Source organism: Rhododendron vialii, chromosome 13a (assembly GCF_030253575.1).
Source record: "Rhododendron vialii isolate Sample 1 chromosome 13a, ASM3025357v1".
NCBI lineage: Eukaryota > Viridiplantae > Streptophyta > Magnoliopsida > Ericales > Ericaceae > Rhododendron > Rhododendron vialii.
This window is the reverse complement of record NC_080569.1, coordinates 30,758,191-30,780,275: the sequence shown is the minus strand read 5'-3', so window position 1 is coordinate 30,780,275 and position 22,085 is coordinate 30,758,191. Positions and strand designations below refer to the sequence as shown.

Here is a 22,085-nt window from a genome sequence, read left to right as displayed (position 1 = left end):
TTAAATATCAAGTTCAACTCGTTAAGTAAACTAGCCGAGATTGTCATCATTGTTGGGAGTAGTTTGGATTTGGGTGAATTTGATGCAGAATTGAGACTAGGGTTTTTTTGGTTTTTTTTTTATCATTAGGGTTTTGTTTGGCTGATTTGGGGGTTTTTGATTTGATGGGGAGTGTGAGTCGGTGTGGAGGGAGATTTATTGGGTTCGGGTAAGTGGGGATTTGTTGGGCCGGGTTGGATAACTGCTATGGACCTAGTTGCTTGGGCCAGCCTAGAGGATGGCCGATGGGCCCGATGATTTTTTTTTGGAGAATTTTTTATTTGTTTGTCTATTTTTTGATAATTGTGTCAATTCTCAATTGAATATATCTTTCAATATGAATTTCCATGAATCTCCAACAGATCTTGTTTGACAATTCTCACTTCTCAATGAATTTTATTATACAAAATTTTCAAAATCAAGAAAAACATTATAGATTGAAAGATATAAGCAATTGAAAAATAGTGCAAAGATCGAAAATGAACAAATAAATCGGAACAAAGAGAGTATATATTAAGTACGTGAAATGTGGTATGCTTCTTCTTGTTTTAAATAAAAAATCACACGGAAAATCACATCAACTAAATTCATAAGTCCTCTCGTTTTATTTCTAACTTAAATTGAAAAAAAAAAAAAACTTTCAAACTTCCACTCACAATTAAACGCACTTTTAATGAAAATTTTATATTTAATGTTAGTCTGGAAATCATTGAGTGCATGTTAATTTGGAAATCAAACTTCTACATTTATGTTGATGTCGAAGCTAAAATCTCATTGCTTGCTACAAGCATGTTTAGCTCCACCAGGCCGCTATAGAAACTCGAACCTAAGCATTGAGCGAAGAACCTCCAAGTACATGCCCACTGAACCAACCCTTTGGCTGTTAACCTTGCATCATCAATAACTTCGATTTCGTTTCCTATCTTTTCACCTACAAATCAAAGACCGAAACACACCATAGAAATTTGGACTAAAATCTAGCATCATTTTTTTTTTCTTTTTTATGTGAATTTTTTTGAACCCACCATTTCTTTGCCTCCCTCTCTCTCTAATCTTCTACCGATAGTTATTAACCGAAAAAATGTTTGTTTTGAGGTTCTGAATGGTCAGAAAGCAACCTCAAAAATTTTACCTCAAATTTGTCTTTTTGCATGTTTAGGTTGTCCCAAAATAGAGTCACACCCCATTAGAAGATTGTCCTCTCTCTTTTTTCTCAAACGATTTCCCCTCTTTTCTCCTGTCTTTTCCTCTGAATGACAATGGGAAAGCACAAGGAGGTAAGTTGATGCATTTTCAAAGATGAAGTGATTTACAATATTTTTCTCTGATTCTGAAATTTCTTCACCTTCTATATATGATTCAATATTCGTTATCTTAATCAAAAAAAAAAAAATTTGTCAAAAAACTCGGTATTCAATCCAATGAACCGGCGAACATTTTCAATGTCCTCATCGTTAGTTATCATCCAAACATCATCCGAAGAAATGATTGACAATATTTGTCTCTGACTCTAAAATTTCTTCACCTTCTATGATTGAATATTCATTATCTTGATCAAATTTTCTTTTGTCGTAAACTCGGTGTTCAATCAAATAGACCGACGAACATTTTCAATGTCCTCGTCGTTAGTTATCATCTGAACATCATCGGATGGGGTTTGCGTGCAGCAAACGATTCAATGAAAATAACCTTTTTGGTGGACTATTCAGAAAAAAAAACTCAAAAATTTCCATTTTTTCTTTTTGTTATATATATCCCCAGGTACTATTTTGATATGACATGGTTGACATGATATGGTCTTATGTAGACATTTGACAAGTAATTTCCTCAATGTCTTTCCTTTGTTTTTGTTCAGTTTCACTATTGTCTGCATGATTATTATCCAATAATTGTAGTTCCCTCATCCAATATGTCTCGTTCACCTTTATTTCTTTGGAGAAAAAAAATAATACGATCATCCATTCAGAGTTCCGTATACCAATAATTTTTTTCTGCATTTATTCGTCGGCAAATTCAGTCATTTGTGCGGATTTTTTTCAAATTTTTTTTTCCAATGGAAGACTTGTAACCTTGGCATTTGGGCAAGTAAATGTATACTACAATAGCGGAACTAGGATTTGGATCTTAGGAGAACAAGTTACTAAGTTAGTATCACCTCCACGCACGCCTTGCCCACTCTCTCGAAACCTTCCCCTCCCTCAACTAGCAGAAGCTCCTCCTTCTCTCAACTCTCTTAGGGCGGCACAAACACAAACGCCTCTCTCTCTCTCTCTCTCTCTCTCTCTATAGTAGGAAGTACGTATCTTAGTGCAAGCACAAATTTTAAATCCAAGTAACAATATATATAGGTATGCCAAAACTTCTAACACAGAGACAAAATCTAGATGTGCCACTTCTTTTCGAGAGGTGCTACTGGTACAGATTTCAAATCTGTACCAGCAAGTACATACCCCTTTTAAGCCCGTCTCGGGTCCCCAAAAAATGATCGGAGCCACTCATTTTGTTTAAAATATTTTGTTTATGAACCCTACAAAAAATAAGCTCAATCCGGTATCAATTATGGTGTGTACGAAACGTCCAACTTTATCCCAGAATTCAAGCTTGAATTCTAAAGCAAAGTTGGAAGTTTAAAAAACGTTCTTATCAATACTGGATTGAGCTTATTTTTTGAAAGGACCGTTAGCAAAGTATTTTAAATAAAATGAGCAGCTCCGATCATTTTCTTTGGGACCCGAAACGGGTCCAAAAGACGTATGTACGTGAACATATGTACTCATAGACTTTCCGCTTCTTTTCACTGGCATTATGTTCTTTGTTGCCAACTAAAATGGCAAGCTTTGTTTGGAGAATGAACTCTTAAGAACATTTTCTAGCATGTGGGGTGAAAGCCTATGCCACCTCAACAGAATGCTTAAAACAAGTTGCTTTTGTTGGGGGCGCCGCCCCGCCAAGATGTTAAATTGAAGAAGCCATACATTGATATAGTAGTACAAAATAACCGGACTAAGTCAGAAGCTGGGTGTGCCATGGCAGCATGGCACCTCCAGCTTTCACCATAGGCCGCCCCTGAGTCAACACCAGGACATTCAAGTCGTGAAAACTAACCTCTTATCATACAACAACTCAATTATTCTTTCAAATGGAAGACTATCTCCAGAAGACCGAGCCATTTCAATCATACTAATCCTGCACCAGCGGTGCTTATGCTATGTTTATGCATGACCGGGTCTAAAAGGCCGCAAAAATTTCACATTCTCAAGTAAATTAAACTACTGCACTCTGCATTTTGATCCAGTTCCCAGTATCACATGAATACATTGATGAGTAATTGTGCAGAAATCGTGTCCTAAACTTTCCATTACTTAGTTATCGTTTTGTATAATCATTTTTCAGAGGCTCTTACCTGTGCAAAACTGTTTTTCTCTATGCAGGGTTCCTGTTCAAGATATCACCCTTTCATCTTAATAATTCTACACATAGTTGCTCTGTAGTCTGTCGTTTGTTATTATCAGCTTCGATAATTTTTACCATGGAAATACTTGAGCTGTATTGGTCGATGTGCATTAACCAAGGGGATATCGACCAATCCAAGCCCTAGTATGCAAGTCGAGGGAATTAATTACAACACAAGTTTGGCTTGCTTACGCAACAAGCCTATCTCTGCATACAGATATTCCTAGGGTGTACTCAAAGACAAAAACTCGCCTTTATTGTTGCAGTAGTGTGACATGATTGTGCATATATTTTGCATTCAAGGATTAGGAGCTTCAGAACATGATATTCACAAACTCTTTGATATTTTGTGTTTCCAGAAACCTGGTTGGAATTCTGTTCCTGAATTCGGAGGGTGGGATCGCAAGACTCCAGGGGCTACTGACTACTCGGTGGTGTTTTCTCGAGCTCGTGCTAACAAGAAGCAGCAAAAGAATGACGTCAATCGTCATAGTCTGGGAAATGAACAGGAGCTTATGGTTAAAAAGCAGCCACATCAACACTATCAGCAGGATGATTCTGTTATGGTAATACTCTATTTTCTAGTGTCTTTGTTTTTATTGTTCATCATTTCACACTTTCCAATCACTATTCTGCATTTGACTGACTTATACATGTGAAGATGATATCCGAAATTGGTTAAATTCTATATTCAGGTCTTCTTTTGATCCACATCCCCTTGGACGATTTTTATGCATGTGGATCAAAGGAAGAATGAATATGCCCTTAATAAGGTCTAAGCATAACACGGTCGCCAATATAAGATGTGAAAACCTTTTGATCCTCATCCCCTTGGTCGATTTTAATGCATGTGGATCAAAGGAAGAATGAATATATGCCTTTAATAAGGCCCAAGGATAACACGGTCGCCAATATTGCATATGAAAACAGGAAACGGTTGGGGAACGGAAGCACGAAACGTGGTCCAGAAATATAGTGGACAAGAAATACTAGGTGTATGTGATATAAGAGTAAGCGTAAATTTGACTTTGTATCCTTCCTTACACTTTGACTCAAATACCACTTTCACCCCTTCACTCAAAATAGTCTCAGTCAAAACCCTGCACTTCAGGTCAAGTTACAGCGAACGAACACTCTGCCCCTAATAGCGTTTCCTCTAGTTCCTAATTGAGCCCTCAAAGTTCAGTTTTGTTAGTTGATTTCCTAAATTATTCTTCTCTATTATGGGGGGAAATTGGAGGGTTGGGGTGAGTGAAGGTGGGCTGGTTCTAAATCTGTGTTGGGCTGTAGAGTATGTGATTTTGGTGGTCGAGGGGAGAGGTTGATGGTGGTGGGGCAATGGAGAGTTAGAGGAATGATTCAACAAGGACCGAGGGAGAGGGGGGACGATAGTGTGGCTTGGCTAGGACTTGGGTTATGGCAGCTCCATGTGTACCATATGGTGTTCAAGTGTCCACCCACAAATGGGAAAAAGTCGTCAACTCATTCCGACACTGTGAGATCCTACGGTCACACAAAATTTAATGGCCAATTTTCCTCAGGTCCAAGATTTGATGGTTTCCGAAGAATGCTGTGCAGGGTATGTACGCCATCGCCATGTAGCTGGGAGGAACTTAAAAGAAGGGCTTTCGGTTCTTTGCACCCTATTTTAGTATTGCAGCAAAAGTAACGAATACCCTAATGGCATGCAATTTTTACGTGCAATAAAAGTCCCCAGAAAAAAAGGAGAAGAAGAAGTACCCATGTAATCCCCAACAGATGGGGGTATGGGGAGGGAGGACCGGAGACAAACCTAACTTTTAATAATATATGCACAAAGTGGCTTCTCTCAAAGGATTTTACCACAAAATTAGCGACACCCCTATACCTCCTAAAATCGAGGAAGTCAAGGGACGTCAAGCCCTTTTCACTTAAACTTGATGAAATTGATTTTTTAAACGACTTCATTACTCCAAACACCAACTTAGCTTCAACTCTACTCTTGTATAACCAATTTAGATTCAGAACATTGAAAGAGATGTATACTACAAAATTAGTGGTAAGAGCGGGCAATGATATCAAACTATAACTACTCTATCTATATGATGTTTCTATAACATTAATTCAATATATTAGCACTCTTTTGTATTCATACTTTTTACTACACTCGGTGAACTACAATCTTTTAATAATTATCAGAGACAAAAATTCTTGGAGCCACCACTGAGCAGTGACGTGGTGGTGGGTTAGGGTTATGATGGTCAAGTTGGTGTTGAGGCAGTGGTGGGAACACACTATAGGTCGCAATGGTGCCGATGTTGCGACAGCTGTGGAAGGTGTTTAATGATGATATGAAGAGAAATGCTTCATGGATAAGGAGAGAAGAGGGTAGGGGAAAACGAAAAGAGTGGGTGATGGTGGGGGTGGGGATGGGGATGGAGGAGAGTCAGTGATGGTGGTGGTGAGAAGGTCCGCCAATTGGGAAGAGAGAGAGAGAGAGAGAGAGAGAGAGAGAGAGAGAGAGCATTAGCTATGTTGATTTGCTTTGGGTTCCAATGTGGTTCGAGCATTGATAAAATAGAGACAACGTTGGTTTATGTCTTTTTTGACAAAAATTTGATAATTTAGAGGTTCTATATAACATAATTTTAAGACTTTAAGGCCCCAATTAGGAATTGGAGCAAATATTAAATGGGGCAAGGTATAGTTGTGCCGTTAGTGGCTTGGACGAAATACTAACTTGTGGAGAGAGGAACTTGACGTGAAGTGCAAGGTTTTGAGTGACAACATTTGAAGTTAAAGAGCAAAAGCGGAATTTGAATCAAAGTGCAAGGGTGCTAAGTAAAATTAACCCTAGGGTCTATTAAGAACCTTAAAAGTAATTATAGGAACTATTAGAAACTTTTAGATCAATTTACATACCAATGCCTACACTTTCTACAATAAAATAAGCCTCTTGGATCAATACCTTTCATTGGAAAACCAGAGTTCAGAGCATGAGAAACAGTAAAAATATGAGATACATGTCCCCCTTAAACTGTTTAGAGTTTTGTTTTAAAAAATGTAAGATAGGTTTCATAAATGCCATAGAGTTAGTGAAATGACTAAGACAATCCCAGAAGTTTCCTTTAAATTTCACAAAAAGCATCCAAGTACCTCGAAAAATGAGTTCCCCAGCCCAAGAAAGGAGCTTCTTGGTAACATACTAACAGTAAGCCAACATATAATTGCTCAATTTGGTTGGGATACTATAAAATGACATTTACAGCTACATTCTTCAATCTAATCTCTTCAAACTTATATTTTTTGTGCAGAGGAAAAAGAAGGGTCTGAACTACTTTTGTTGCATTTGGCCTTGATTTACCTGACGATAAATCTGCAAATTCTGAGGATAAAAACGATATAAAGTGCTGGTTATTGCATTATGTTCTGCGCCTATACGTGTAACAACATGTGGAAGAGTAGACACGAAGAGAGGCTTAGTAATGCTCAGTGAGCCATACGTATCCTGTTCTTATAGGATTCTGAAACTTACACTTCTTGAATATATATGGGAAATCTAAGGAATATGACTATTTTGTTCTTATCAAATCTACTAATTAAACTAAAGGAATTTATTACATAATTCCTATTATTATTGCATATAGTTTTTACACACAGGATATAATTCAATATATGGGAAATCTAAGGAATATGACTATTTTGTTCTTATCAAATCTACTAATTAAACTAAAGGAATTTATTACATAATTCCTATTATTATTGCATATAGTTTTTACACACAGGATATAATCAGAATTGACATCTGTCTCTTTTATCTTATTCGAGCTTGTATTTACATGAACTTGAGCTCAGTACTCGGATCAAAAAAAATAAAAAAGCTCAGTACTAGGTTTTCAAGTTTTTCCCACTAAGGTAATATATCTAGTAAAAGAAAGAGAACCTGCAACTCAACTTGTGGCTTTGGATCGCTTTACTGGAGCTCGGAGGGAAGAGAGATAATTTGAATCTACTTTGTCAATTCCATTGAAAAGATAACCAAAAGGCGGCATTTCTATGTAGTTTCCAGAACCAGGGGCAACGTTCAACTGACCGTTTTCCCAAACAACCCTTCCTCTGGAAATTGTTACTTCAACCTTTCCCTGAGAAAACATAACACAAAATTCACTGAAATTTGACATAAAGTAGACCATGGGAAACAGGCCAGACATTTAAATAAGCTCAAATCCAAGCCTGTTCTTAGAATACAGCAGGTCTCAAGATTATCTATAGTTGCAATGCTTGTGCAATGGCATGGTAATTCATTTTGCATTAAACATTTTTGTTTAAAAAGGTAATCATAGAAGCTATACATGGGCAGCTTCCCCTTTTACTTCTTCCAATGAAACTATATTATCAAAGAGAAACATATATATCTATCTCTCTGTAATGTATATACACAAATATGAGTTGAATCTTACAGTTCTACCGACAACTAGTATGCCAGATAAGCACATCCGCTTACAAATTAGAAACTATAAGCAATTAAACTCATATGAGGCAAACATGAAGGGTAAGCTGAAGATCCCAGATATGCATGTAACAACATTTGGCCTTCAAAGGATGAAATAACATCTAGGCTCATTTGTCTTAAATTAACATCTATTCAGTCATCACTAAATTTGCATCATTTTTTCTACATTCAATGTTGATACTGAATCATACAGGATGAAGTGAGATGCACATTCAAATGATGGCATATTTAGGTAGGATCCAAAAACTAAAATTCCACCAGCAAATTTTTTGCATCCACCCAACTTTAATACTAAATTTACTAATCAAACTTCGTTTTGATTTTACCAAATAAACCATTGCAAGCGTTCACCTGCAAAGATTCAGGAAATATGGATCTAACACGAAGAACAAACTTAGACAAGATGGAAAACGTTTGTTTTGTTTGTCTACTCGTGGAGTATACGCTCCTGTGATAATGTATTGGTTTATTGTTTGATGAGTTGACTTACAAAAAGAACAATCCACAACAGCATACAAAATACAAAATACCCCTTCGCAGGGATAACTAGATAGTCTATATGCAACAGAGGTCCTTTCTCTTTTAACATTAACAGAGTTATCTAACAAATTAGTTAGCAACACATGCACCAATTATTACCTTTCCTGTTCTTCCATCAAAGACATTTGTGTCGGATCTAGAGTGGTGAGAAGTCGCACTAATTCCAAAGCTTGAATTTGGGTTGAGTATGATTATATCTGCATCTGATCCAACAAGTATTGCTCCTTTCCTTGGATAGATGTTAAAGATCCTAGCACTGAACAAAATAAAACATTGTCATTCATCTTATCATAATTCTGGCACTGGGACGCAATCGCAAGAAACATGACATTAGGGAAACTTCTACCATTCAGTGCTTGTTATCCGCACATAATCAGTGACTGATATTTGGCCTGATTCCTGGAAGAAAAGATATATTTGATTGTAAAAAGTATTGACACAATACAGTTGCGTATGAAACTGCTCAGAACAATAGGCAAAGCACAAACTCAGGGAAGCTTACCACCATCGTATCCCAAACTAAATGCATCCTCTCTTCGATACCTAAAAAACATGCACAAATTAGAAGGTAGAATAGGTTTGACACATGTCATGACAACTCACTAGAGAGATATTAAGAACCATTAAAACACGTAATTACCGTTGACCCCATTTGGTATTTTACGAAAATCATCAATGCCAAAAGCTTTTTGCGTGGAATTGAAGGCACAGTGATCAGTTCCAACTAGCTGCAAAATATAAAGAGCTTTTTGACCAAATTAACAGGATTGCAAGATGAAAGCAGGTTAAACATGTTATAGATTATGAGAGGACGCACTCCTGAATTACATACATAAAAACTGTCTAAGAATCTAATAGCTGGTAGTAAGCTATCAGAAAATGCAATAACTGCCCTATCCGTATGGGCTATTGCCCTAAAAGATGACACCTTGTGGATAAAATGGATTCATACATATGTAATTAAGGATCAGTGTTAATGGAATATGCATACTCCTACTTTTGCCTGCTGGACCATTCGAAAGATTTTCAAGCTAAGGCCTATGGTGTAGCCTTGGATTACTTATGTGATAGGGAATGGAAGAAACACCTTCTTATGGTTGGATAACTGGCACCCACTAGGGCCTTTATTTGCAAAGTTTGGTTCAAGAATTGTGTATAATTTAGGAAGGAGCCTTCAAACCAAAGTTGATTTTATGATTGTGAACAATCAGTGGCAGTGGCCTAGGGCCAGAAATCCAGCTATTAGAGAAATTTTGAGGACCACCCCAAACTCTTTGGTGTCTAAGGTATCTCATGAAGACTCTGTAGTGTGGAATCTGAACCCTAATGGAAAGTTCTCTGTACCGTCTGCCTGGCATGCCTTCAGGAATCCTAAACACTTGGTGGCTTGGTACAAGGTTGTTTGGTTTAAACATGCTATCCCCAGATGGTCCATTATCCAGTGGTTAGCTGTGTTGGGCAGATTATCTACCGGGGTAGATTACAGGTTTGGAGGGGTTTGCAGACCAAACTAAATGATCCTTGTCCATTCAATGGGTTTGGCTGAGATCATGGAATGGATGGGACAAGGTCATAGTGTTTCTCAGTTCCCTAGCTTGGTCTCAAAAATTGTACTAGCAGCGGCTATTTACCATATATGGGGTGAGCGTAATAGAATAATATTTCAACATTGTGGCCTTAGTTTTCAGTTGTTGGAGTCAAAAACTGTAACTGATATTAGAGCTTGCATCTGTTCATGGAGAAGAGTCCAGAAGTCAAATGCAAACCTGTCTCTCTCTTCCCTTTGGCACCTTCCAGCTCGAATTTGTGAGTTAGCTTGATGCTCTTTTTTCGAGTTTTCAAAGTGTAAGACAGGTTGTTTTGGGTTGTCTGTTTTGCTTTGAAGAATTACTAGTTTTGGTGGTGGTCATGTTGACCATGTTTTAATCTGGGGGATGCCCCTTTGATTTGTATCCTGTTTCTTCATTCTAATAATTTCTTCATTTACCCACACAAAAAAAAAAAAACTGCAATCAAGGAATAATCTAAATACAAAGTCAATACCATGGTCGAAAGAACACATACAAGTCCATATTCCAATTCTCCGCGAAGTCGATACTAAATCACATAGAAGCCTCAACACCACTGGAATAGGGTCAACAAGGTCCTAAGGTCATCTCCATAATGACGTTTAACCCCTTTTAGTGTCATCAATAAGCTGCCAACTAGACAAATAACTGGCAAAGGGAACAAAATATGCTCCAATGTGGTTGCTAACCGGTGAGTTAACAAGCAGAAGTTCATTAGTTGCTAACTCAAATCCTAAGGTTAATAGTAGAGTAAAATGTGTTCGTGTGTGCGTGTGTGTGTGCATGTGTGTGTGTGTGAGAGAGAGAGAGAGAGAGGAGCCATTGTCAGATAAATGGACGGAGAGATGAGAAAGTGGGATAAGGGAAGAGAGAGAAAAAAAAGGAGGTGGGGCCATACATGCATATATACGTAGAAATGTATATTGTTCTACACTTCAATCAAGCTAGGAGCATCTCCACAGGGAAAAAATTTTAGTTCAAATAGTCCATATAGAGAACACTATTATTCATTACAACTCCCACTAAAATCTCAATTTTCAAAGAAATACAAACATTTCACACGTTTTCTTCAAAAGTTCAAATGAAAGAATTTACATACTTTTACCGGACATTTGTAATATCGACCTCCTTTTAAATGTCTTACGAATATCTTCTTATTAATACCAACTTTACAATACCAGATTTTAAAATATGAAAGTCACTGTTGCTAAAGCAAAAACTGAAGTGAACTCTCTATTTTTTGTGAGTTTCCAAATATGAAGATCCAAAATCGTTTTCAAATATAGATCCAAAACTTCTATACATTAACATCAAATATTATAAACTTGGTATTAATAGGAAGATATTGATAAGCCACTTAAAACAAGATCTATAATATACATATCTGGTAAAAGTTTGGGAGAGAGAGTGCTGAAATGTTTTTTTTTTTTTTTGGGAAAACAGAGATAGATATAGAGATTTGGGTTGGAGTTGTGATTAATTTTAGCATCTCTTTATGGACTCTGTTAGAGCTTGTCCCACATTGGTTAATTATAACCTCTGAAACTAGTATATGAGCCTGGGCAGCTTCTCCATTCATTGCCAATTAGTTTTGAGTTGGATGCCTTAACACACTCATTGAATTAAAACTAGTCGCTGGAGTATGTTCACCCTCTACATTTGAATATATGTAGCGTGATTGGAGATGCTCTAATACACATTTCAACACCACCATCGAAGCACTCATTCAGTTACTCCTATTAAATTAACACACACCATTGATCACATAACAAAAAGAATGGGTCCTACTTTTTACACTTTTTTTCACATAATGCACAACTTCAGTGAAATCATACCACCCTTGGAGATGGCATAATAACACCTGTTACTGGTCTGATAATACCGTTGATGCTATCAACAATAATGATGAGAGTAAAACCTGTAAAATCCCTGCTGAAAGGCCGCCTTGGAGAGCCTTCCCATGTCCCGATGTCCTAATAGGGGGACTCATGACAAACCTGAAACATAAGAAGGACCGTAATTCTTCACCGGCATTTGAAACTGAAAGACAACAAACAAACAAAGAAAAAATAGAAATATTAAGAAGTTGAAGCAGAGAGAGAGGGAAGGTGCTTGCTTAGCCGCAGTCTTGAATTCAGGATCCCACAGCCCAGAATCATCAAGGACCAACCCAGACACTACAGGCTCCCCAATAACCCTCTGCCCTGCAGTTAGCGAATCAGAAACTAAGTTCATATGATCGTGATCCTCTAATTTTTTTTGACATGCAATCTATACGCTAAGACTAAGGGGCATAAATTCAATTTTTAAAAAAATAGGTATAAATTAAAAGCCTATAACAACAACAAAAAAACAAGGGTAGAAAGGTGGCACAGCCGGACAAGTTGAACACAAAGAAGGAGCAACATTTTTATCAAGGCTGTTAAAGAAATATAGTCCCACATTGCTTGGGGGTGGAATGGGTGATCACCTAATAACATTTGGGACCTCTCAACTCATTGCCTGTTGGTTTTGAGGTGGAATATAAATTTTCCACATAGTATCAGAGCCCCTTCCACGTCACATTTAAAAAACAAAATTCACAATCCACACCCTACGATGACAGACTAGCAAAAAGGCCGCACGATGATAGACTCAAAAAGAGGCTACACGTGACAGACCCCAAATGCGACTGCACGTGAGGGGGGATGTTAAGGAAATATAGTCCAACATTGCTTGGGGTGGAATAGGTGATCACCTAATAACATTTGGGACCTATCCACTCATTGTCAATTGGTTTTAAGGTGGATATAAAGTTTCCACAAAGACTAAAAGTTCATAATAAATCAGATACAAAAGGAGCTAAATCATCTTTTAGTCAACCAATCATAAATGTAGTCGTGGAATATAACCACCTGTTTAGCACAATAGTGAAAGTGCTTCAATGGTAAACTGAACATCTGAAAGCTATTTGACGCACAAATCAACCCAAGCTGTTATGTAGCTCTGAACAAAGAACCAAGGATAACTATCGGAACGAAACCACAATTTGTTTTTTTCCCGTGGTTTCAATCATCACCAATGTATCGCAATCCACTGTAACAATACAAGTGACCAAAGATGATATCTTGAAGTACCAGAGTGACATACAAAGGTTGAAATATTTTTGTAAGCACCAGAGGTCTGTCAGACCATAATATTCAGCATACCGGGTGAGATTTCATTGCACCTTGAAAAGAATCAGCACCCTTTTCCACGTGCAAATAGAGCACAGACATACATTGGTAGTATATCAGCCAGCAATGAAGAAATGGGGGGCCAGGGGTGGCCATGGCCCCCTCGAGTTTTGAGTAGTTATAGTATTATTACCCCTGTCGGATATCGTACTCAGATTTCCAAAATCTAAATAGAATGGCTCCTTAAGTTGTTCAAAAAATTCTTGACACTATATTTCTGGCATGACCCAACTGATTGAGACTTAAGGTTTGGTATGGTATGGTTTGACGCTAGAACGCTAGCGAGCTCCATGTACATTCTGTTGTGTCCCAACATCACAAAAGATATACGCAACTGAAACAAACATGTTACAAGGGATGGAAGAAACTGGAGGACATGTGAGATGGTAGAACATCTCCAGTCTTGCAGAAGATTAGAGGTCATCTGAGGTGGTGTGGTCACAGGAAACAAGACCAACATCAGCTGATATGGAGGAGAAACTCAATCCTAATTAACATGTCACCAGTTGTAAGCTGAAGGTTATAGGAGTTTAAAGAACAAAAGTACGCCCAATAAGAACCTATTGATGGGTGTCTAGAAGAGGTGGATTACATGAATAAAGTTTAGGTTGTTAGAGCCAACATGATTCCAAGGATCTCCTAACCAATGCTTTTGTTATGTATTTAGTCCTAGAACCCATATATGAATCATTTAGTTATAAGCTGAAGCTTACAGGAATCTAAAGAACGAAAGATGTCCAATAAGAACCCATTGATAGGTGTCTAGAAGAGGTGGATAAAAAGAATAGAGTTTAGGTTGTTAAAGCCAACATGATTCCAAGGATTTTGTTATGTATTTAGTACTACAGTAGAAGCATATAAATCATGTCTTTGCACATTAATGAGTTTGCACATAAACTAGACAAAAGTCACAAAATAATGACTGCTATAATATGAAAAATCCAAACCTGCTTTTCGAGCATTGGCTATTTCATCCATTGCATCAATGCTCATGACATGGACAACATAAAGAGGTGTATTTACAAAACTAGCCAAACGAATAGCTCGAGCAGTTGCCTCGCCTTCTAGCTGCATGAATATTAACCAAAGAGGATAATTACATGTCAAACATACCTAACCAAACCATAAGTCTAATGTCCCAAGCAATAGGGTCGACTAAAAGAATTCTTTTTTATCATTCTGCTCGGTCAATGGCTCTACGATCAACGAAATCTATTTAAGTCGTATCATTTTCTACTACTCAATCCCAGGTCAATTAGGTCTTCTCCTACCCCAAGCACTTCCACTCAACAATGCTTCCATTACTCTTTCCTGGTGCATTTACTGATCTTCATAAAGCATGACCAAACCATTTTAGTATGTTCTTTTTTAGCGTATCCTCAATTGGTGGTACTCAAACCATTTCATAGATCAGTAAATGCACCAGGAAAGAGTACTCAAACCATTTTAGATATTTCTGGTTCTCTCTTTCATCGTCTTATGACATGTCCATCAAAGCATATCCTCATCTTAAAGAAATTGGCGTTATTGATATGTCATTCCTTAGTTGCCCAACATACCGCCCTGTAACGCATCAAATTTTCATAACTAGAATACAATTCCAAGTTGCATAAAGAAGATAAGCTAATCAAAGGATGGAAAATTTGTATACGCCAAATCTTTCGAAAATCTTCTGCCAGAATGAAGGCTTTTATGGAAGAAATTACTATGTTAAAAAAAGTCTAACTTGGAAGGCTTTTATGGAAGAAATTACTATGTTAAAAAAAGTCTAACTTAGAATACTAAAAAGAAAAACAAACCAAACATCGCATTACTGATTTATTCCAGCGTCTAGGAGCAAATGAGGTATATATATTAAGCAACACATACATGTGAAGTCACCTATTTAACACCATCCCTCACGTACCAATAATTTATGCCAAACTATTTAACACCATCCCTCATGAGCAACCCCTTCTTGCATGGAGTGGCTAACAAACAGCGAAATAGAATGCAAAAAGGTAATAAATGCAAATGACGAGACTTGAACCCTAGACCTCTCAAAAATCAAAGCCTTTTTTAAATATCTTAGGGTGTCCGGGTAAGCTTGCCCGCACCTTTACTAATCCATGGAAACCAATACTCCCATCCACTAGCGGGGGGGCCATTTAAAGCCGGAGCAAAGTCCCGTATGGACGGGACCCATAAGAGTTGATAGCACAACCTGAGACCTTGGGAGGGAAACCCCAAGTCCCTCAAATCAAAGCTTTTATACCATGTTAAGTCACCGATTGTCCCACAGCTTAAGCTGTTAGGAAATGAGTCCAACAATGTATATTAAGCTATTCGACGATACAAACAACAGAACCCAATTAAAAAAAAAAACTTTAAATTCGTAGAATTAGAGTGGTTGATATTGAAAGGGTCAAGAATGTAAAAGACGGGCACTCCACACTTGTGCATGATCGACAAAAATTAAGAAATTCAGTATCGACAGACACTTGTAAACCAGAAGATGAGATGGAAATGTATATTCCTAGGTGACAAACACCACTCGACTCTGCATAAAGCACACACTTCCTGATGTCGAATTTCAAAAACCAGTGAGAGGTTCCCGTTGATGCCCAATGAACCATAAAGGACTAACCAATTTAGCTCCACACCAAAACAAAAGCATTCTTTGTGTTGACTCTGTTGAGTCCTTCTCAACATTCTTTTACCTAACTATTACTGTATCTTCGCTAAAGGAACCCAAAAATAAACCACTCGAAAACTGGACATTACGGGGGGGTTTTCCTTGCAGAAAACAGCATGGGAACATTCCTACAAAGTCGTGTAACTGAACCAGATGATTTCACCAACAAAAAGAGTACAGGTTTTTGTTTGTAAAGGATGCTCCATCCAAGAGCAATGCACACAACCAACATATAGAAGAAGAGAATGTATCTTAAAAAATTACCACTGGGGGCCTTGAAAGCGCGTGTCCCTCTGGACCTGTAATACCAAGTTCTATCATTCTTTTCTGTCCTTCAAATACAGCATCCCCATTTTCTGCATGGACCATAGCCAAGGCACCAAGGGACTTGCACTTTTTAAGCCCTTCCAGTAAAAGCTCGTCATTGACCATGAGAGCCCCCTTGTAGGCTAAGAAAAACTTAAAAGAGTTGATACCTTCAGGTTAACACAAACAATTTATTCAGAATTATACCCTGCCCCAATGCAAAAATAAAGAAATTAAAAGCTAGTTATCTCAATCAGATATAAGATGAAAGAAAAGCATACAAACCTTTCTCCTTAACCATGATCTCCATCTCTCTTGACACGGTTTCATCCCATTTGGTGATTGCCATATGGAAACCATAATCCATACAGGACTTCTTGGCTTTTTCTACATAGGCCTCAAAACCAGAGGATAGACTCCCTTCTACTGGAATAACAAAATCAATGTGCATTGTTGTTCCCCCAGCTAATGCAGCAGCCTGACCACTGAAGAAATCATCAATGGTCTCGGTAGCCATAAACTTCATGGCCATGTGCGTGTGAGGATCAATTCCTCCTATCAACACCACAAGGAAAAGTTAACATACTGTTATTACAATCAGCTCTGCGTAATTACGTCAAGCATGTATTCGCAATAATGCAACATACAGAGAACAGATCCATGTACACCCTCAAAGACTTCAAAAATAATAATATCTAATTGTGTGATGAAATGACTTTGACAAACAAATAAAACCACCAAGCAAAGAAGTGATAATCATAAAATTCAAAAATTGGAGAAAGCAGCACCCAGATTGGAGAATAAGAAGAGAAAGTATTTCCTACATTCCTTATGCCCAATAGATGATAAGAGCAAACATTAACAAGACATGACGTAGAACAGTTGACTTCAGAAAGATGGCATGACAATTCCCATGTCAAGGTTGTGTTATACACAGTAACGTTTTTTTATGCTTCGAAGGGCAAAACTGACGAGATCAATGGATGGCAAATTGCTAGAACAGATCTTTGTACTTGTAGCGAATAGCCAGCTTATAACTGCGAATATTTAGTTGACAGCCTCTCTTGTGAATATTTAGTTAACAGCCTCTCTATGCAAAGCATAAAAAATTCCACTATGAATTCCTTTAAAGCACTTCACTAGCCACATTAATCTTGGAAAATCTACCCATGGCATACTAATTCTTTAAAGTTACCAATCCATATCATCTCAAGTCTTAAACTACTTTACCAACATTAGAGTTTAGAGACGTAACAGCCATTTCTAGGCTATTGTGTACCCAATTATGAAACAAAGTTTCACCTGGCATAACAAACTTTCCAGTGGCATCGAGCACAGTAACTTCATCACCAACCTGCAGATGGCATATTTAGATGGGCTCCAATCATACCACAAACAATAAAAAGAAACTGCAAATAGATTCGCACAGAAAACCTGTAAAGAACATATAAAAGGCATGTGTATGTAAGATTCTGTAGCTACATTGTCATGCCTACTGTAAACTGCAGTAGGTCAAAGCCTTGAACAATCCTAAATCAGCAACACAATTATTTCCAGTTATTTTTGCAGAAATCTTTCCGGCACCCGTAGCCAACCCCAATGGGTTGGTACTTGAGGCTCTGTTTGATTTGGTTTCGCTTTCCACCACCCATAAAAAACTTAGTCAATGCTCGTATTTCAATTAAACCATGAAGTCAGGTACCAAATATCAAGGAACATCTTAGTATGCCTAACCAAGATAAGAATTATGGATAATCTATTTGTCACCTTTGTTTATCGCCCGTCAGTGAGAACAAATGGAGGGGGGAGCTATCATTACCCATCATAAATGGGAAATCATTGAGGTCCAATGTGTTATGAAATTAGAGAGAAAAGAACAAGGAATGGAATGGAAGTTCAAAACTGAACCCTGGACAAAGATACTACTAGGAAACCGCAAGTTAGTTCCCATGAAATGCATCATGCAAGAGGCATAGCATAATACTTGAGCTCATTATCTTATGGCACATGCATTTATAAAAAGGTCATAATCTTCGGCTTTGTTTGGTTCCCATCTTTGAGAAACCCAATGTTCTCTCTACACGTTTCTCAATAACTTTATCTATCTATCTCTCTCCACTCATTACCACTCATTACATCAAAAATATTTTTGAAAGATGGGAACAGAACAAAGGCCTTATATCTGACAGTTGAGTTTTCAAAAAATGTAAACACTCAGTATTGCTTATTTTCTAGTTATAACTGAAAAGCTCCTTGACCCTATATAGTTCTGTCATACAACTATCAATGTTATCTTCCCCTAACCTACTCTATTTCATTATCTTGCGAGATTACTGATTATTCTGTTTCTTCTACTAAAATGTTTCAATAATCCATAAAGAACCAATGAGAATCACCTTCTTCAGGACAGGGAACTGGTTACTTACATACAACTAAATCATGCTTAATAAACAGCAAAGTGGGCCAATTTCTTAAATGATCAAGAATCCTTTACGAAGCTAATAGATCCCAACTTCACAGGCAACGACATTTTCATCACTGGCTTTGTGATAACTGATAAGTTCCACCAACAACATCGAAAACAAGAGAGTACAAAAGACTATTATATACCTTGATATTAGGTTTCACAGCAGCAATAATACCATCTTCTACATACACATCAGCAATCTCCTGATGGTGAGCGTTTACAACAGTTCCACCCTTTATCAATATCTTTGACGATGAATAAGGTGAAGCTCCACACTGCGTGTAACCGATTCCAGCTTCACAAAACTGTCAACAAGCATATCAATAATCTTAACTAGCCCAATTCTTCTGTTTTATTCCAAAATTACAAAATGAAATCGAAACCTCCACTTAACCCCTTCATATTTTGAACTCAAACAAAGAAAGAAAATAACGTAAGAGCTGTGGTGTTTGTGAAGCCTACTTGGTATTGGACACGACACCACGCATATCTTCTGAGTAGAAGGTATTAGGGCTCATTTTTTTGACTGAATATGAACGTCGCATTGGACCAAGGGGACCACACATTCAGTGTTCAGTTGAAGCTCTTACAAGCAATCTTAATTGTCAGGTATATAATCTCAGGTAATCCAACTAAGTGGGACATCATATCCTATGAATTATTAATGCCTTACTAGAGAATAAAGGGTAGACAAGTGGTAAGGTGCTCCCTTTACCAGGAAAAGATCATGGGTTCAAGTCTCACCGTAGGGTTCCATTCCTTAGATTAGGCTAGAGTAGCAAGGTTTCTTGCATGTACACCAAAAGAAAAATGACTTATTATTAGTCCCGTCAAAGAAACTGGTCACTAAGGTATCCGTTGATGTAAAAACTAGAAAATATAACGGTGGTGGCCACCCTAACAGCCATTGTCGCATTCGTATTCTTCATTCACGAATATAGTAAAAACTGGTGCGAGCCACCAAGTTGTGATTGCTTTTACTCTTTGTGATGCTTAGAGTGTTTGGTTCAAAGCCCAACCTGAGGAACTTCACTCTAGTAAGTAGTACTAAGTGTAAGGCAAACACTAGAAGAATAGGTTCAACCAATGTTAAAAGTCGCTATAAAAGTCGCTAGGCGCTAGTCGAGCGGGTGGCCACCTTCGAGCGATTAATTGGACTAATCGGTGCATACTAATTAGTAATCAGCGATTAATCGTTGGTCAGACCTAATCGGATAGGCCCCGGCAGCGATTAATCCCTTGTTTAGAGCACTGGGTTCAACTGACTCTGTTCAGTTCTTGAAAACCAAAACCCAACAACAATCAGTCCATCATTTTGTTCCCTCTTCCATAACAACCAAACATGAAATTGAGAAAGCATATCAAAATCGTCTTACTTTTCTCAAAATTGCATTTTCCTACGTTTTCTAGGCAACCAAGCAAGTGGGTGAGCTCTAAAAAAAATAAAAAAAGAACTTCACTTGAAAAATGAAAAGTGAAATTGAAGCATGATTCAATACCTGACTGGACTCTGATACTGATGAAAAGATTGAGAGCAGAAGAGTGAGACAATATGGGAAAAGGGTCATCTGGAATCTAGGATTCGCAGCCATAATCATGAATCTGTGAAGTGTGATGTCCTTGGGATCGCTTCGCTACTAAATTATCGACGAGCAAGGGAAAGTGTATGGGATAAGAACGGAGGAAAAGGCTGCTATTGGCTTTAAGAGCCCATTGGGTCTTTGTCTTGAAATTTTAAAATCCAATATCAGGGACAATCAAGACTCAAGAGTACCCCATTTTCCACTTTCCGTTCTTGATTTTTGACTTTTGAGAGCGAAGGAACTTTATTTTTCGACGACTTTTTGTAATTTTCTCTTTGTTTTTTCGGGATGCTTTGAAAGGGGCGCCGCTATTCGCAGCCCTCTATTTACTCCCGTAGCCCACTAAATTTCGGTAAATGATTGTTGAAAATCATAAATAACATTTCGGTAAATTGCTGTTGAAAACAAGATTATATTTCGGTAACTACATGTCGAAAATATGTTCAACTTTCGGTAAACAACTGCCGAACATACATTTTCGGTAAACATCTGTTGAAAAAAATATTATATTTCGGTAATTGGATGCTGAAAATATATCTCAATTTCAGTAACTAACTGTCGAGTATAATTGAAAATTTTTAACGGACTATGGGAGTAAATAGAGGGCTGCGAATAGCAGTGCCCTTTGAAAGTGAAAGAACAGAGCTTGTGGAAGGAAATAAAAGATGAGAGAAAATAAATTACTCCCTTCATCCTAATTTATTTGTTTCAGTTTTATTTTAATCGGATAAAAAAATTAATTATATCTTTAAATTGGTAATAAATTTTATATCTAATATGAATCTTGTTTGATAGATCTCGATTTATTTTATACTACAATGTTTTTGAAATCACCTAAAACATTATAAATTATAAAATATAATCAATTAAAAAATGATACGAACTCCCCAAAAAGACAATTAAATTATGTCGGAGATAATAGGTAAGAAACAAAAGGAAATGATTTTATCACTCCCTTATTTGTTAACGCCACTCTCCTGCAAGTGTATTTTTGCACCAAAAATACAATTGCAGGAGAGTGGCGTTAACAAAAAAATGAGTGACAAAATCAGCAGCCGAAACAAAATGGGAGAAAATGAGGAGAGAAATTTTACTATTCTTAGAACTCTATTTAGACTATTTTGCTATTTTCTCTCCCCTTTCCTCTCCAACCAAAAAGGGAAGAGAAAATTAACTTTCTTTCCCTTTCCCTTCCTTCTCACATTTTCCAAACAAAGCCTTCCTAAATCTCATTGAGAACAGGAATGGAAATTGATTTTCGCGGTCCACTTTTTACTAATGGCGCTTCAATTTTAACGTGAACTCTATGAACAAAGCGGAGTGCCATCAGTAAAAAGTGAAGCGCGAATATCAATTTCCAACAGTAATTATGCAAAATGACGTTAGCCATGATAGTAACAGAGCTAATGTCCTTTTAACCGGATGGGGGCAAGTGTAATGCAAAAATTAACTCTGGGAAGGGCTTGTAACTTCCGGTCCCTTAAGGGGCTTATTCAGAAACCTCAGGGGAGTTTAGTGTAATTTACCCTGTAAGTTTATTGGGATGACGTGCAACAGCCAAGCCAAGTAGCCAACTAACCAACGGGGTTTAAAGGGATTGGGAGATGCTGCCAAGCAGAGGTGCTTGGCAGCGGTGCCGAGCGCATCTCGGCCGTCCAAAAGTGTTTTGGATGGCCCGGATGTAAAGGTACCGAACGGATTTAAAAAAAAAGAAAAAGAAAAGGAAAAAGATGTTTCGATTCGGGCCG

The 22,085-nt window shown here is 37.6% G+C and overlaps 2 protein-coding genes and 1 long non-coding RNA gene across 5 annotated transcripts; 1 reads left to right on the top strand and 2 right to left on the bottom strand.

The window, feature by feature from the left end:
• Nucleotides 1-1,181: 1,181 nt before the first annotated feature.
• On the top strand, nucleotides 1,182-7,062 carry LOC131312550 (uncharacterized). The gene is made up of 3 exons (XM_058340397.1): nucleotides 1,182-1,316; nucleotides 3,852-4,058; nucleotides 6,786-7,062. Exons 1-3 carry the CDS (start codon nucleotides 1,293-1,295, stop codon nucleotides 6,828-6,830), a joined length of 276 nt encoding a protein of 91 aa, XP_058196380.1. The 5' UTR covers nucleotides 1,182-1,292; the 3' UTR covers nucleotides 6,831-7,062.
• A 109-nt stretch (nucleotides 7,063-7,171) lies between these two features.
• LOC131312549 (dihydropyrimidinase) lies at nucleotides 7,172-20,628 on the bottom strand. Of its 3 annotated transcripts, none has more exons than XR_009195903.1 (14): nucleotides 20,254-20,628; nucleotides 18,898-19,029; nucleotides 17,590-17,641; nucleotides 16,573-16,842; nucleotides 16,246-16,457; nucleotides 14,255-14,375; nucleotides 12,209-12,296; nucleotides 12,011-12,089; nucleotides 9,165-9,252; nucleotides 9,027-9,067; nucleotides 8,871-8,923; nucleotides 8,624-8,780; nucleotides 7,362-7,613; nucleotides 7,172-7,330 (listed from the first exon to the last, which is right to left on the bottom strand). XR_009195903.1 is itself a non-coding variant. In XM_058340396.1 (13 exons), exons 1-13 carry the CDS (start codon nucleotides 20,350-20,352, stop codon nucleotides 7,422-7,424), a joined length of 1,614 nt encoding a protein of 537 aa, XP_058196379.1. In that variant the 5' UTR covers nucleotides 20,353-20,626; the 3' UTR covers nucleotides 7,172-7,421. The 3 variants fall into 3 exon arrangements, 1 of the variants encoding a protein (XP_058196379.1); XR_009195902.1 differs by having other exon boundaries at nucleotides 18,898-19,059; nucleotides 20,254-20,626; XM_058340396.1 differs by having other exon boundaries at nucleotides 7,172-7,613; nucleotides 18,898-19,059; nucleotides 20,254-20,626.
• On the bottom strand, nucleotides 12,509-14,248 carry LOC131312551 (uncharacterized). The gene is made up of 2 exons (XR_009195904.1): nucleotides 12,847-14,248; nucleotides 12,509-12,579 (listed from the first exon to the last, which is right to left on the bottom strand). It is a non-coding gene; the product is annotated as an uncharacterized LOC131312551 (long non-coding RNA).
• Nucleotides 20,629-22,085: the final 1,457 nt, after the last annotated feature.